This window comes from Boleophthalmus pectinirostris, unplaced genomic scaffold (assembly GCF_026225935.1).
Source record: "Boleophthalmus pectinirostris isolate CB_2022bp ecotype Guang Dong unplaced genomic scaffold, ASM2622593v1 HiC_scaffold_22, whole genome shotgun sequence".
Lineage (NCBI taxonomy): Eukaryota > Metazoa > Chordata > Actinopteri > Gobiiformes > Gobiidae > Boleophthalmus > Boleophthalmus pectinirostris.
The window spans coordinates 32,192,018-32,205,800 of record NW_026571190.1 but is presented as its reverse complement, the minus strand read 5'-3'; the positions used below and the strand labels follow the sequence as shown (position 1 = coordinate 32,205,800).

The window sequence follows — 13,783 nt, the reverse complement described above, 5'->3', positions numbered from 1 at the left end:
CAGTTTTTGCTCGGCTGGCTGGAGCAACCACGTCATTTACTAGTCAGCAAACGGACTCTGCCTTAGTAGTACCTCGCAACTGCCTTTTTATAATTGTCTCATTCGTTAAAATTAGCAAATCAAAATGGTGTAATTAAAAGTCAGCAGGGATTGGAGCTATTCATTCATCTCAAAATCATAATATTCGTTTAATTAAAAGTAGTTATCTTCATATTTTCGGATCGTTTTTTCTTTTCACTGTCGCACGTTTTTTACGTCATCGGTCACGTTCGCTCAGCTGTTCCTATCGAATCACAGACGGAGGAAATTAAAGTGTTATTTTCAAACACAAACCTTTAAAGCATGCCTCTAAAATCCTCGTTTTAAGCGTGAGTAAACTGCATATGTACTTGATTCCTGTAGCGACAGAATCTTGCCATATACTTGCGTTTTATGGTTAATATTTTAGCTTATGTTGAGCGGTGAAAGGATGAACATGGTGATGCCCTGTGTGTTCTAACTTCAAATTTTCTGTCATTGATTTCTCAAATGGTGTCGGCTTCAGTATTTATACATTTAAACTACAGAAACATTTGCGATCTTGCATTTTAACACTACATGCACGCTATATCAGCTATTCACCCTTCATAATCCTGTCGTGTGTACAGTGCTGGGAGCAGAATGCGGCCCCTGAAAGATGCTCAGCTGGGGGCTTTTACCTTCTTTGCCTCAGCCTTGCCCCATGATGTCTGTGGGAGCAACGGTCTGCCTCTTACTCCCAACTCCATCAAAATCCTGGGACGATTCCAGATCCTCAAAACCATCACACACCCCAGACTCTGCCAGTATGTGGACATCTCCAGAGGGAAGCATGGTGAGCAGTGTTGATGAATTTAGGACCTGCAGCAGATAGTATATAGTGTCTGCTGTTCTGTTTTTTAAACGGCCCATATTAGGCTGTTTCTGATGTATAGCATGATGCTGTTTCCTCATTTTCTGATCTATGGTATAAGGTTGTTTCCTCATTCACGCATGTTAAACACAGAAACCCTTCATATTTTTTCCCCTAAAAGCAAAACACTCCTCTGCACTAGAGTTAGTTGGATAATTTCAGCCCTCTATACTAAACAAAAGGTAAAAAGTAGCTGTTAACTTCAAAAATACAGCTTCATACACCTTCATCACAATGTGGAACAGAGCATTTTGAGTTTTGGAGTTAGACAGATTAATAATAGGAGTTACTAAAATGTGTGGATGAAACAAAATACAACTCCAGGTATGTTTTTTGAGGAGGCAACAATATTTTAACATGGCGTAAAGCTCATAAGAGTCAATTTTGTGTAATTTAGGACTTTTAAATATATGTTTTGTGTTTTCTTTCTCATCAGAACGGCTGATAGTTGTTGCTGAGCACTATGAAAGCAGTTTAAATGACTTCCAAAAGCAGGGGAAAACAGCAAGGTAATACATGTTTTTTTCCAATAAATAAAATTCTTTATTGCAATTTGATATACAGCTTTAGTTTTCTCTATGATTATAATTCTTACCAGTTACTACTATCCTGTTTTGTGCTAGGTCTGTTCAATTACAAGTGTATTCCAATGTAGTGTACCGTCTCTAAATACTTGTAGTGTCATTGTATTAGTAAATTTCTATGTAAAAGAATAAAATGCTTTCATCTCAGCTAATGACGAACATGTGGTCTTTTCTTTAGTGCGGAGAAAGTGCTGCAGATCGCCTATGAGGTCCTTGAAGGTCTGGACTTCCTGAACAAACACGGCATGGTGCACAGAGCTCTCAGTGGACACAATGTGCTCATGGACTGCAAGGTACCCTCTCCTCTCTTCAAAAACACAATTTCAATGTCACTGTCAATTCATTTTAAGTTGTCAGTGATTATTTAGTTTGGAGCTTTTTAATTGAGTGGTTGACAGCCAATCTTTTGTCAATAAAAGCAAGGGTTTGAAGCAGAAATCAGACTTTGGAAAAATGAATCTTGAGCATAGACTGTATATATAAATGGACATTACTAACATTACTAGGACATGAGCATGGGGGTGCTTCCACTCCAGTTGACTTTACATTGAAAAACTGCACCCCTCTCCCTGTAACTGCTGCAGCGAGCCTCATTTTTGGTCTTAAAATGTTCGTATTAACCCACTCTACATGATCCTGCTCTTTTAAACTCGCTATTTTGTCCATAAATGAATTTCCATATTCCTAATCTGAAACTCTGCTTGAAATCCGCTCCTTCTGAGGTTCATTCTGACTGAAACCGAACACTCCCTTAGTCCATTTCTTTACACAGTCTATGATCTATGATACGCTAATTTGTTTATTTATTCATTGATTTATTGAATCAATCACTGAGAATGATGAATGTAAGAACAAAATCATGACTAATTGCCAGTATTAACTTGTATGTTTATGTTTTGTTCATAGGGCAACGTGAAGCTTGCGAAGTTTGGGCTCTATCACATGACAGATCACGGAGCAGATGTGGACTTCCCCATTGGGTGAGTGTGTCCGCACTAGTGTTAAATACATATGTTTGTTGTTACTGGAAGTATTCAATAGGCGACTTTAAAATTAATGCATGAAGGCTCAATTGTATTTATAAGTATCAAGTTACGAAACATTGTGGGTTTGATCTGTATCCAAAAGGTCTTTTATGTTTTTATCAAGTTAAATTGGCAATATCCTTTTGTCAATTGGAAACTAAAACCGTGACTACAATAAAACATCTGTCCAGTAAACGTAATATTACATTTCATAGTTTTGTTTTTTTTGAAAATGCGCTTCTTCAATAGTTGCACGTAAATGACACCGCTTTCATATTATGCCCAGTTTTACAGAAGATGTGCTTTTGTTTGCTGGATCGTTATGTTATAATTTGCATATTTTAAATCGCAAAATATTGATCTAAAGCAGCTTAATAAAGAAACAAGTCTGCTTACTTCTGTGTTAGAAAACTGTGGTGCCCTGTGGGAGCTGATGTTGTCGTAAACATCATCATAAAAAAGTGCCGTGAAGTTGTCAGCCCCTCCAATGAAAAACTGCACATTACTCTAGCAAGACGATTTATTTAATTAATTTGTTCCAGAATCACTAAGCCACATTGCCGAATCCTGCGTGCATTACAGCGTTAAGAAAACAGATTAAGAAAATAAAACTGCAAAATGAAGTTAATACAGACCAGTGCGCCTGTGGAGCCGGTCGATTGGCAAAACGGCGTCTTGAAAATAAGAGATTAAGGATTGCTCAAACATGCACAAATCATTCCAAATAGAACTTTGGGTGAGTCGCTTGTGAAGGAAAACAACTATTACATGGTTAAAAGCTCTGAAAGTAGTATTTGCATAATAGGTCAGCTTTAATAATTTTTTTTTCATGGATGTGTTCATCAGGTACCCGTCATACCTCGCTCCAGAAGTGATCGCTCAAGGATCATTTCATCCCAGCGACCGTTCCCATGACGATGCACCTTCACCTTCTGGTCCTAAATCCGATGTGTGGTCACTTGGGATTCTGTTGTTTGAACTTTGTGCTGTAAGTAAATAGCAACAAAACCAATATCACTGCACGACCTTTTAAAGAGCCCATATTAGGCCATTTTTTGATCTGCGGTATGATTTTTCCTCAACACAAACAAACCTGGAGTTATGTTTTGTTTCATTCACACACATTTAACTCACAAATCCTGCATATTTAGGCTGAGTTCTCCTCTCAGACAGAAAACACCTTGTGATGTTGTGGCAATACAAGTGCTCCACTGTGTTTTTAAACTCCACACACCTTCTCTAGAATCATTTGAATGATTGCAGACCTGGATTTTTTTATTACTAATAAACTAAAAGTACCATATTTTCCGGGCTATTAGATGCGCTCTTAAGCCTCCAACCCCATCAAAAAACGACTGCGCACCCCGCAATCCGGAGCGCCCTATACACAAATCCACTCGGGTGTCCCAGCACGACTTCAGTAAACCACAAAGCCCAGCACAGCGAAACACACCCGCAGCCACACTCATCACTCCACGCAGACGAGGAACGGAACAGAGGAACGAACCGAAAAAGCGAGTGCAATGTGCCACTTCTAGTCACAACTGAGTCACTGCGAACACGCCGACAATCCAGCGGTCCCAGACAGCACCCTCCCTACACGCCACAACTGAACAAAGCCCAGAGTCACCGTGAACGCGACAAACAAAGTCCCACTGACCCATCCAACTGTTGTGTTTCCTTTAAAGTCCGGTGCGATTTATTTGTGAAAAAAGAATGAAAATAGACCATTTAATGACAGTGCGTTTTATAATCCAGAGCGCCTAATAGCCCGGAAAATACGGTAAAGGGTAGCTGTTAACTTGAAAACTACCACTACATGACATCACAAGGTGGAACAGAGCATTTTGAGCTTTGGGGATATGGACAGACTAATAATAAAGGGTATGTTTTCGATGAGGTAACAACATTATAACATGACTTAAAGCTCACAAGAGTCAATTTTACTTAATATAGGACCTTTAAACAAATGTGTGGTTTCTTGTATCTGTGTCATAACAGGGAAGGCGACTGCTGCAAAACATTGAAATAAGTGAGCGGCTCAAGTTTATATTGACTCTAGGTGAGAGAAAATGTCATTATGTTAGTAAGGTGCATTTGTCTGAAGTTGACCGTGACGTGCTCTTGTACTCAGGCTGCATGGACGACATCGTGACTGTGCTCGCCGAGGAACACGGATGCCTTGATAACATTAAGGTACAATGGAGTATCCTTAGATTTTTATGTTTAGAAGAAGATTTAGTTCAAACTCTCTTTGTCTCTCTCTTTGTCTCTCTCTGTTTCTCCGTTTCTCTCTCTATTTATTTATTTCTCTTTATTTATTTATCTCTCTCTCGTTTTCTCTCTGTCTCTGCCCTCTCTTTCTCCATCTCTGTCTCTCTTTTCCTCGCTCTCGTTCCCTCTCTGTCTGTCTCTATGTCTCTGTCTCTCCTGTCTCTTTTTATTTCTATCTTTCTCTCTCTCCTTATCTCTCTTGCCTTCTTTCTCTTTGTCTTTCTTTCTTTATTTATTTCTCTTTCTCCCTCTGTTTCTGTCTCCCTCTTTCATTTTCTCTCCTTCTCTCTTTTTCATTTATTTCTCTCTTCTTTGTCTCTCTCTCTCTTTCTTTCTTTCTTTATTTATTTCTCTCTTTATTTATTTCTCTTTTTCATTCTGTCTCTGTCCCTCTCTTTCTCTCTATCCCTGTCTCTCTCTTCCTCTCACTCTCCCTCCGTCTCTCCTTCTCTCTTTTTTCTCTTTTGCTCTCTCTTTCTTTATTTCCCCGTCTTTCTCGCTCTGTGTCTGTCTCTCTGCTTTTCTCTCTCTTTGTCTCTCTCCACTCTCCCTCTCTCCTTCTCTCTCTGCCTGTCTTCTCTTTGTCTCTCTCTTTCTCTCCTTCTCTCTTAGTCTGTCTCCCTGTCTCTCTCTCGCTCTCCTTTTCTCTCCATTTATTTATTTCTCTCCTTATTTCTCTCTCTTTTTCTTTCTGTCTCTGTCCCTCTCTTTCTCTGTCGCTTTCTTCCTCTCACTCTCTCTGTTAGTCTCTCCTCCTCTCTTTTTTCTCTCGCTTTCTCTTTCTCTACCTATCTCTCTCTCTTTATTTCTCTCTCTGTGTCTCTCTATTTTTCTTTCTCATTCTTTCTCTCCATCTCTCTTTATTCATTTCTCTCTCTCTGTCTCTTTCTCTTTCTTTCTCTCTCTCTGTTGCATTCATAACATTAAAGTACAATGACGTATATCTTGGATTTTATGTTTATAAAAAAAAATAAAAAAAAAAAAAAAAAATCAATTCAAAAAACAATCTTACATCCACAGGGGCAGCCAGAAAATGTCCTGGAGTTATTACGGAAATGCCTGACCTTTCTTCCATCTAAAAGGTAAAGTTTGATAAGATTCCACATTTTACAGCAAATATCCTCAAATATAAGAGGAAGACTCATTCACTTTCATGTGTATTATATAATTCTGAATTTATGCAGTCTAAACTTATATTTCTGAACAAAATCGAACCATGCCGTAGGAAATGTAGGAGGAGTAAAGTGTATGTAAGGACAATGAGAATGGAAACAACAGATATATTTGTTTACATTTCATATCTGGACACAATAAGGCTGCTAAGTCCGAGGCTAAGATGAACTGAAATGAAAGGCTTAAGTGTTTGAAGTACCATCATTTCCTCCACAAAGAACTATATATTGGTCTTATATTGTATGTATTGTGTAAAAACTAACCCTGTAGTGTAGATTTATACAAACATGATCTAAAGGACATGTGATTCTAGGGACGCAGGGATTTATAAACCTGTGAAATAAGACTTTGCTACAGGTCAGTGTTGGTCACTCTTATAATAGTAAACTTTTATTTTCTCAGAGCTGTTTTGTAGTTAATTTAGACTTAGACAAACTTTATTGATTTAAATCTGTGTAATGTTTGTTCATTCATTTTTCAATATAAAACCAAAAATAAGAAAATGGAAAAACAACAGTTTTCTTCATTATTTGTCTTCAAAACCGAAATGAAAAAACGGATAATGATTTGTTTTTTCAGTTTTCGATTTTGTGTAACGGCCGTTTCGCGGTTCTGTGACTTAAACTGCGATGCCGGAATTTGGCATCACATACAGACTGAACCAGGATTAAAACAGGACTGAACCAGGTCCGAGACCAGACCAGAACCAGACGGGGACTGAGACCAGGACTGAAACTGGGAACATTACCTGGACTGAGACCGAGACTGAGACTGGGACTGAGGCTGGGACCAGACCTGGATTGAGACCGGGGCTGAGACCGGGGATGAGACCAGGACCAGACCAGGATTGAAAACAGTTTAGTCCTGGTTTAGTCCTGGTTTAGTCCTGGTTCAGTCCTGATTCAGTCCTGGTTCAGTCCATATGCCGCGCAAAAGTCCAGCATCTCTGTTTAAATCACGGAAACAGGAAACGGTCGTTATCCGTTTTTTCCTTTATTCATTTAAACACAAAATCAAAAACTGAAAAAACAAATTGTTATCTGTTTTTTTTTCATTTTGGTTTTGGAGACAAATAATGAAGAAAACAGTTGTTCTTTTGTTTTCTTAAACAACAAATAAATAAATAAATTAAATTAAAAAATTGGCCCAAAAAGGAGTGGGAAGAAGAAAAGTTATTTAATCCACCCCCTCTTTTAATCTAACACAATCAGCTTTCTTTCGAATTTTTCAGGCATTTTACATTAAACTAAACAAACTATTTACAAGTGCGGACAAAGAGTCGCTGTTATAGTTTGGTAACACTGATAACATTCTAAATAACTAGGAAAAAATAACAAAGCAAACAATTAAATGATAATTAACAGTTATAAAACACATTGAGTTATGTTTTTTTGTTTGTTTTGTTTTTTTTACCATGTGCTGTTCGTGTTTAAAACAAATTAATTATATTCCCTCTCTACACTTGTTTTGATTGATATCAGCTATTGGCAGATACTTAAAGCCAAAGTGTTGACATCATATTACTGGAACAAATTCCAAATCCAATTGCAATGCTTGTCAGGAAAAATGCAATAAAATATTTTTTTCAAGTCTTGTGGCTCAAGGACACAAAGAAGTTACAGATACATTATATAATATTTAGTCATGTAGATGAATGGGCCCATATTATGCTATTTTCTAATCTATGTTGTAATGTTCTTTCCTCATCAAAAACATACCTGGAGTTTTGTTTTGTTTCATAATCTATGTATCATTCGTTCATTTGTTGTTTCGAAATAAAAACAAAAACAAGAAAATGAAAAAACAACTATGTTCTTCATCATTTGTCTCCAAAACAAAAATAAAAAAACGGATAACGATTTGTTTTTTCAGTTTTTGATTTTGTGTTTTAATGAATCATGGAAAAAACAGAGAACATCCGTTTCCTGTTTATGTGACTAAAACTGCGATGCCGGACTCCTGCGCCGCATACGGACTGACCCAGGACTGACCCAGGACTGAACCAAGACTGAACCAGGTCTAAACCAGGTCTAAACCAGGTCTAAACCAGGTCTAAACCAGGTCTAAACCAGGACTGAACCAGGGCTGAACCAGGACTGAATCAAGACTGAACCAGGTCTAAACCAGGTCTAAACCAAGTCTAAACCAGGACAGAACCAGGACTGAACCAGGACTGAACCAAGACTGAACCAGGTCTAAACCAGGTCTAAACCAGGACAGAACCAGGACTGAGTGTTGGCGCGGGCCCGGAAGTGCGCTCGCGTAGACTGTCAGGTGGTCAGGACTGAGACTAGGACTGAGACCGGGGCCAGACTGGGACTGAGGCTGGGACTGAGGGCGGGACTGAGGCCGGGACTGAGACCGGGATTTGGTTTAGTCCTGGTTCAGGCATTGCCGTTTGAGTCACGGAAACGGGAAATGGTCGTTATCCGTTTTTTCCATTATTAATTTAAACCCAAAATCGAAAACTTTTTTCGTTTTCTTATTTCTGGTTTTATTTAGAAAAATGAATGAATGAATGGTACATGGATTTTTCATTCACACATGTTTAAAACAGAAACCCACATATTTAGGATTTAGGCTGAGTTGTTCCCTCAAACAGAAGACAGACAAATAACGCAGGTTTACTCAAACATGTGTGAATGAAACAAAAAACAACTCTAGGTTCACAAGAATAAATTTTTTTCTATTTCCTCTAGGCCGACCCCTGCCGATCTGCTGGGAGACCCTGTGTTCTCGGGCATCTCCAGCCTCTACTCTTCCTTTCAGAAGCCCGTCAGTTTGTTTTCCTCATCTTTGCGTTGTGCTCACTTAGAACTTCCAGACGATATCAGTGAACTTTGCAAAGGTCTGGGCTCTATACCACCAGCTTTACCTGTCCCTGCACCAAAACCTAAACAGATCAACAGTTCTTCTTTCTTTGTGTGTATTTCTAGATGACGATGAAGACTACCTGTCTGAAAGAGCCATAGATGAAGTGTACCATCTGTGGTGTTTGGCTGGAGGAGACCTGGAGAAGGAACTGACCAATAAGGGCATTATACAGTCCAAGCCTCCAATCTGTACACTGCCCAAGTACATAACACACTTTATCTAATCTCTCTCTCTTTCTCTATTTATTTATTTACTTATTTATTTATTTATTTAGGCAAGGCAAGGCACGTTTATTTGTATAGCATAACTTGTACACAAAGTAATTCAAAAGTGCTTTACAGATTAAGAAACACATGAAAATCACAATACAAACAAATCAAAACATAAATAATCATCATAAAATTAAAAATTTTTATTGCCACAAATCACTTCACATCTACAGTGTCCTGAGACCGAGCCCTCACGCAATTTATATATTTACTTTTATTATTTACTATTTAGTTTTTTTCTCTTTTTTTTAAGATAAAAAAATAAAAATAAGGCATGTTAGGGCATAAATTTCTTACTTGAAAAAGTCAATAATTGGACCCCACCTCTTTTCAAAAGTTGGCACCCTGAGCTGTAGTTGAGCTGTTAACAATTCCATTGTATAATATCCACTGATCAGTGGTCGGTGTTTCAGATTTCAGCCATTAGATTGTGATCATTTTCCTTGCAGTCATCAGTAGAAGATGCAACAGAAAGCACTGATCAGGAGAGAGACCATCAGGAAACGTATCAAGCAAAAAAAAAAAAAAGTCTTTGTAGGACATCGTTAACATCAATCCAGAAGTGCTGTATACTGGGACAGTCCCAAGTCACCCACAAGTCCACAGTTCCTCCAACATTTGTCACTACATTTCAAAATAAAAGTTTTCAGTGGGGTTCTAACGGATTATTATTAATTTGACCTTTGAGTTAAACTCCTTCCAATTTTGACTTCCGAGCCCTCATGACAATTAGAACAAATACTCTCACAGGTATCATCATCCAAGCTCACATACATTTCTATTTCCAACAGAACTGGTTTGAGCCTGGGTTTAAGTAGAGTCAAAGTATAATCCTGTCTCACATGTTCAGGAAGACTGTTCCAGGTTTAAGCTGCATGAATCTGAAACTATGACTCCCAGTGTTTAGTCCTGACTCTGTTCATCAGCAGGAGGCCGGTCCCTGAGCTCCTCAGAGTGCGAGATGGTTCATATGACACTAACATGTCACAGATGTACTTTGGTGCTCGGCCATGGAGAGACTTGTACACAAGCAGAGCCGCTTTAAAGTCTGTTCTCTGAACCACAGGAGCCAGTGCAGAGACCTGAGCACAGGACTTAGGTGCTCGTACTTCTTGGTTATCTCTCTCTCTCTCTGTGTCTCTCTCTCTCTCTGTCTGTCTCTTTCTCTCTTTATTTCTGTTTCCCTCTCTCTTTATTTATTTATTTATTTATCTATTTATGTATCTCTTTATTTATTTATCTCTTTCTTTCTTTTCTTGTAAATATGCCAGCATTTGCCAGGAAGGTTACTTTTCATCTGTAGTCCCGTGACAGATGTTGACGTCAGCCTAAAAACAAAAAAATGATAAAATGCAACAGTATTCGATAAGCAAATATGTGCAGTATTTACACAAGACACAAGACAATGACACAACAGTCCAGCAGACACACACACACAACACACACACGCAACACACACACACACACACACACAGGTACAGAACAGGACTTTATTTTGACAGAAATTTGGGGCCCGGGCAAGAAACCTCACATGGGTTCCCTCTAAGATCTAATAATCTTCCTTTCGTTCTTCATTCCTTCCTTTTTGCTTCCTTTCTTCCTTTTTCTTCCTTTTCCTTTCTTCCATCCTTGCTTTTCCTTTCTTCCTTCCTTCCTGCCTTCCTTCCTTTGTTTTTCCTTTCCTTATTCATTGCTTAATTCCTTCTTTCCTTCCTTCCTTTCCTCCGTTCTTCCTTCCTTCCATCCTTCCTCCCTTCCTTTCCTTATTCCTTCCTTCCTTCCTTCCTTCCTTACTTACTTACTGACTTACTTACTGTCTTCCATTCTTCCTTCCTTTCTTCCTTTATTTCCTCCTTCTGTTCTTCCTTCTTTCCTTTCTGCTCCTGCCTTTGTTTCTTTTTTTATTCCTTCCTTTCTTTCTTTCTTCCTTCCTTCCTACCTTTATATATTTTTTCTTCCTGGGATAGTGCATATTAATGAACATTTCTGTAAAGCAAAATCTTACACTACTTAGAAAACACAGACACAACAGTACAAAAAAGACTCACATATCAGACATTTACACTTAACACACACAGACACACACACAGACACACACAGGTAGAGGACAGAAGGCCAGTAGGGGGCAGTAAGTGCAGGTGTAATCAGTGTTCACAGGTCTGGTTTTCATTGAGCCTTTGTTTTAATTGTATTTTCAAAGTGTGAATGTGTGTATGTTTTTAATGGTTCTGGGTGTGAGGTTCCATTCAGAGGCTGCACAGACAGAAAAAAAAAAAAGTTTAACCTGATTAACTTAACTCTGTGTTAGTAATACATAATGATAATGAGGTAAACGGAAAATAATATGGTCTGTGTATTTGTGTTTTGTTTTAGTTTTGTCCTGGAGGATGGTGAGACGTTCGGACAAGCCAGAGATCGGAGCTTCCTGCTGGATGACACAACAGTTACACTATCGCTGTGTCAACTCAGAAATGTAAGTAAAGTCAGACTACACTCAAGACAAATCATCATTAAATTATGTTGTATTATAATATTGTTTAAAGGTGCATTCTGTAACTTTTCTGGTGGAGGGTTTGTCAGATGTTTTGTCCATGGAAATGTTATTGCTGTGTCTGGAATGTTTCACAGTATGGCATTAAACTTTTCTACCTTTGTGAAGACCAAACCAGACCAAGTTACAGGTCAGATCTGTGGAGAGGCGACCCCCACTCACAGTCAGAATGCATGTTTATCTAGGTATTTTTGAGCTATAAAACCACCTGTAATTGAATAAATATAAGGCAGAGCTGTTTAATGTCACACTGTGGAACATTCCAGGCGCACCAATGACATCTCCATAGAAACAAGGAGGTGACGGACCCACCAGAAGTGTTACGTAGTGCACCTTTAACACAGAAAAACTGCCCAGAATAAGCAATAACTCCCCTCCTGATACTGAATTGTCTCGGTAACCTACTAAAAATGAAACCAGCTTTGTGAAATAGTGGGAAAAACAAAGGAATTCTAGTATAAAAATATTTTTAAACAGTATTTTCAAATATTTTAGTCCCTGCTTAGAAAAAATAAGTAATTGTTGGGCCTTTCCCAGACGGCTCCCTTCTCCCTTCCCTATCTATGCCTCGACACTGGGACTTGCGTGTTCCTGTGAAGAGGAGAGCAAGCACCAAACTAGTTTATTTAGGTTTATTTAGGTTTATTTAGAAGTGTAAACATCGTTGTTTAGACATTTAGCAAAGGTCATCTAAGCATTTATACATGTGCGTCTGGAAAATATTTTTGAAGTAAGATAAATACGTTTGACATGTTTTAGTCACCGGAGATGAAGATGTGAGATGAGGCTGATCTGGAGCTGCACTATTTAAACACACTTCACGTGGCTTTAAAGGTGCATTGTGTAACTTTTTTGGTTGGAGATCAGTCACCTGCTTGTTTCTAAGGGTAGGTGTTTTCTTTGCCTGGAATGTTCCACAGTATCACGTTAAACAGCTCTCAAAAATACCTCAAAAAACAGGCATTCTGGGGTTGCCTTTCCACAGAGTTGACCTGTAACTTGGCTTGGTTTGGGTCGCCATGAAGATAGAAAGTTCTGTGAAACTTTGATGGACCCTCCACCAGAAAAGTTACACAATGCACCTTTTAAGATTTAAAAAAAAAAAATGAATGAAAACCAGTGATTAAACATAAAAAAAAACTCTTCATATTGGCAACAGTTTTGGTGCTTTGATGGTAATGGGGCGTGACACATTTGCTGGAGCGTGTATCTGGTGAAGATTCGGACCATATGCTGCTGAGAGAAGGAATTGACTCTGGTGTAGACTCTGGGAATATTTGTGAATATTCTTAGGGCAATATTTTCTTTTAACTCAGCCAATATAATCTATACACAACACAAATACTAAAACAACCCAGTAGGTGGCGTTAACACACTGTCCGAAGTTGGAGCGAGTAGAGTTCGTCTGAAACACAGTGTGAAGGGATCTCCGAATGGGACTTAACACCATTGCAGTGTAAGGGCCTAGAGAGAGTGACGAGGGACTGGTTTGTTTGATTTTTTACATTTTACTTTCTCTCATAAAATTCTCTAAAATAGTGTGCAAGTGTACCAAGCCATTAAGCTGATTTGATACTTTTTTTACTGTTTTTGTTGACTTTTATGTGAAGCACTTTGGTAATTTGTTTTAAATGTGCTATGTAAATTAAATTAAATTTAAATGAAAAACATATGTTAATGTTTTCCTTCAGATTGGAATAAATCACCCACACCCTTAAGAACTTTAATATCTTTTAATCATTTAAGTCATCTTTCTTTTCATATCTCATAATTCCTTGTTTATGCTTTTAGTTTGTCCTTTTTATTCTTCAGTTTGTTTTATTATTATTTTTCCATTTGTTTACATCATTGTTATATGATCGGGGTTTCCACACTTTTTCACTGACAAAATTTCAAAACATTTCCATGACTTTTTCATGACTTTACAGCACCTACATGTGTAGAATTGATCATACTTTTAGAGCTAAATATGAATTGTTTGTTGACCCCTTTCCACTCACCTTATAGTTTGGTATTATAGTTTTTTAACATTCAAAATACTGTCAGTGCATTTATTGTCATCTCCTTTAAATAAAAGGCGCATTCGTTTGGAAATGATCATA

At 38.1% G+C, this 13,783-nt stretch overlaps 1 protein-coding gene across 1 annotated transcript in view; it reads left to right on the top strand.

The window, feature by feature from the left end:
• Positions 1-227: 227 nt before the first annotated feature.
• Positions 228-13,783, top strand: part of tbck (TBC1 domain containing kinase) — a 30,962-nt gene continuing 17,406 nt past the window's right edge. Inside the window, exons 1-12 of the mRNA XM_020930527.2 lie at positions 228-368; positions 648-853; positions 1,368-1,440; positions 1,694-1,808; positions 2,422-2,495; positions 3,387-3,528; positions 4,542-4,602; positions 4,675-4,736; positions 5,835-5,896; positions 8,687-8,835; positions 8,924-9,062; positions 11,504-11,603. Of these exons, the coding sequence (XP_020786186.1) occupies positions 661-853; positions 1,368-1,440; positions 1,694-1,808; positions 2,422-2,495; positions 3,387-3,528; positions 4,542-4,602; positions 4,675-4,736; positions 5,835-5,896; positions 8,687-8,835; positions 8,924-9,062; positions 11,504-11,603 (1,170 nt within the window). The 5' untranslated portion in view covers positions 228-368; positions 648-660. The remainder of the gene's footprint in view (positions 369-647; positions 854-1,367; positions 1,441-1,693; positions 1,809-2,421; positions 2,496-3,386; positions 3,529-4,541; positions 4,603-4,674; positions 4,737-5,834; positions 5,897-8,686; positions 8,836-8,923; positions 9,063-11,503; positions 11,604-13,783) is intronic.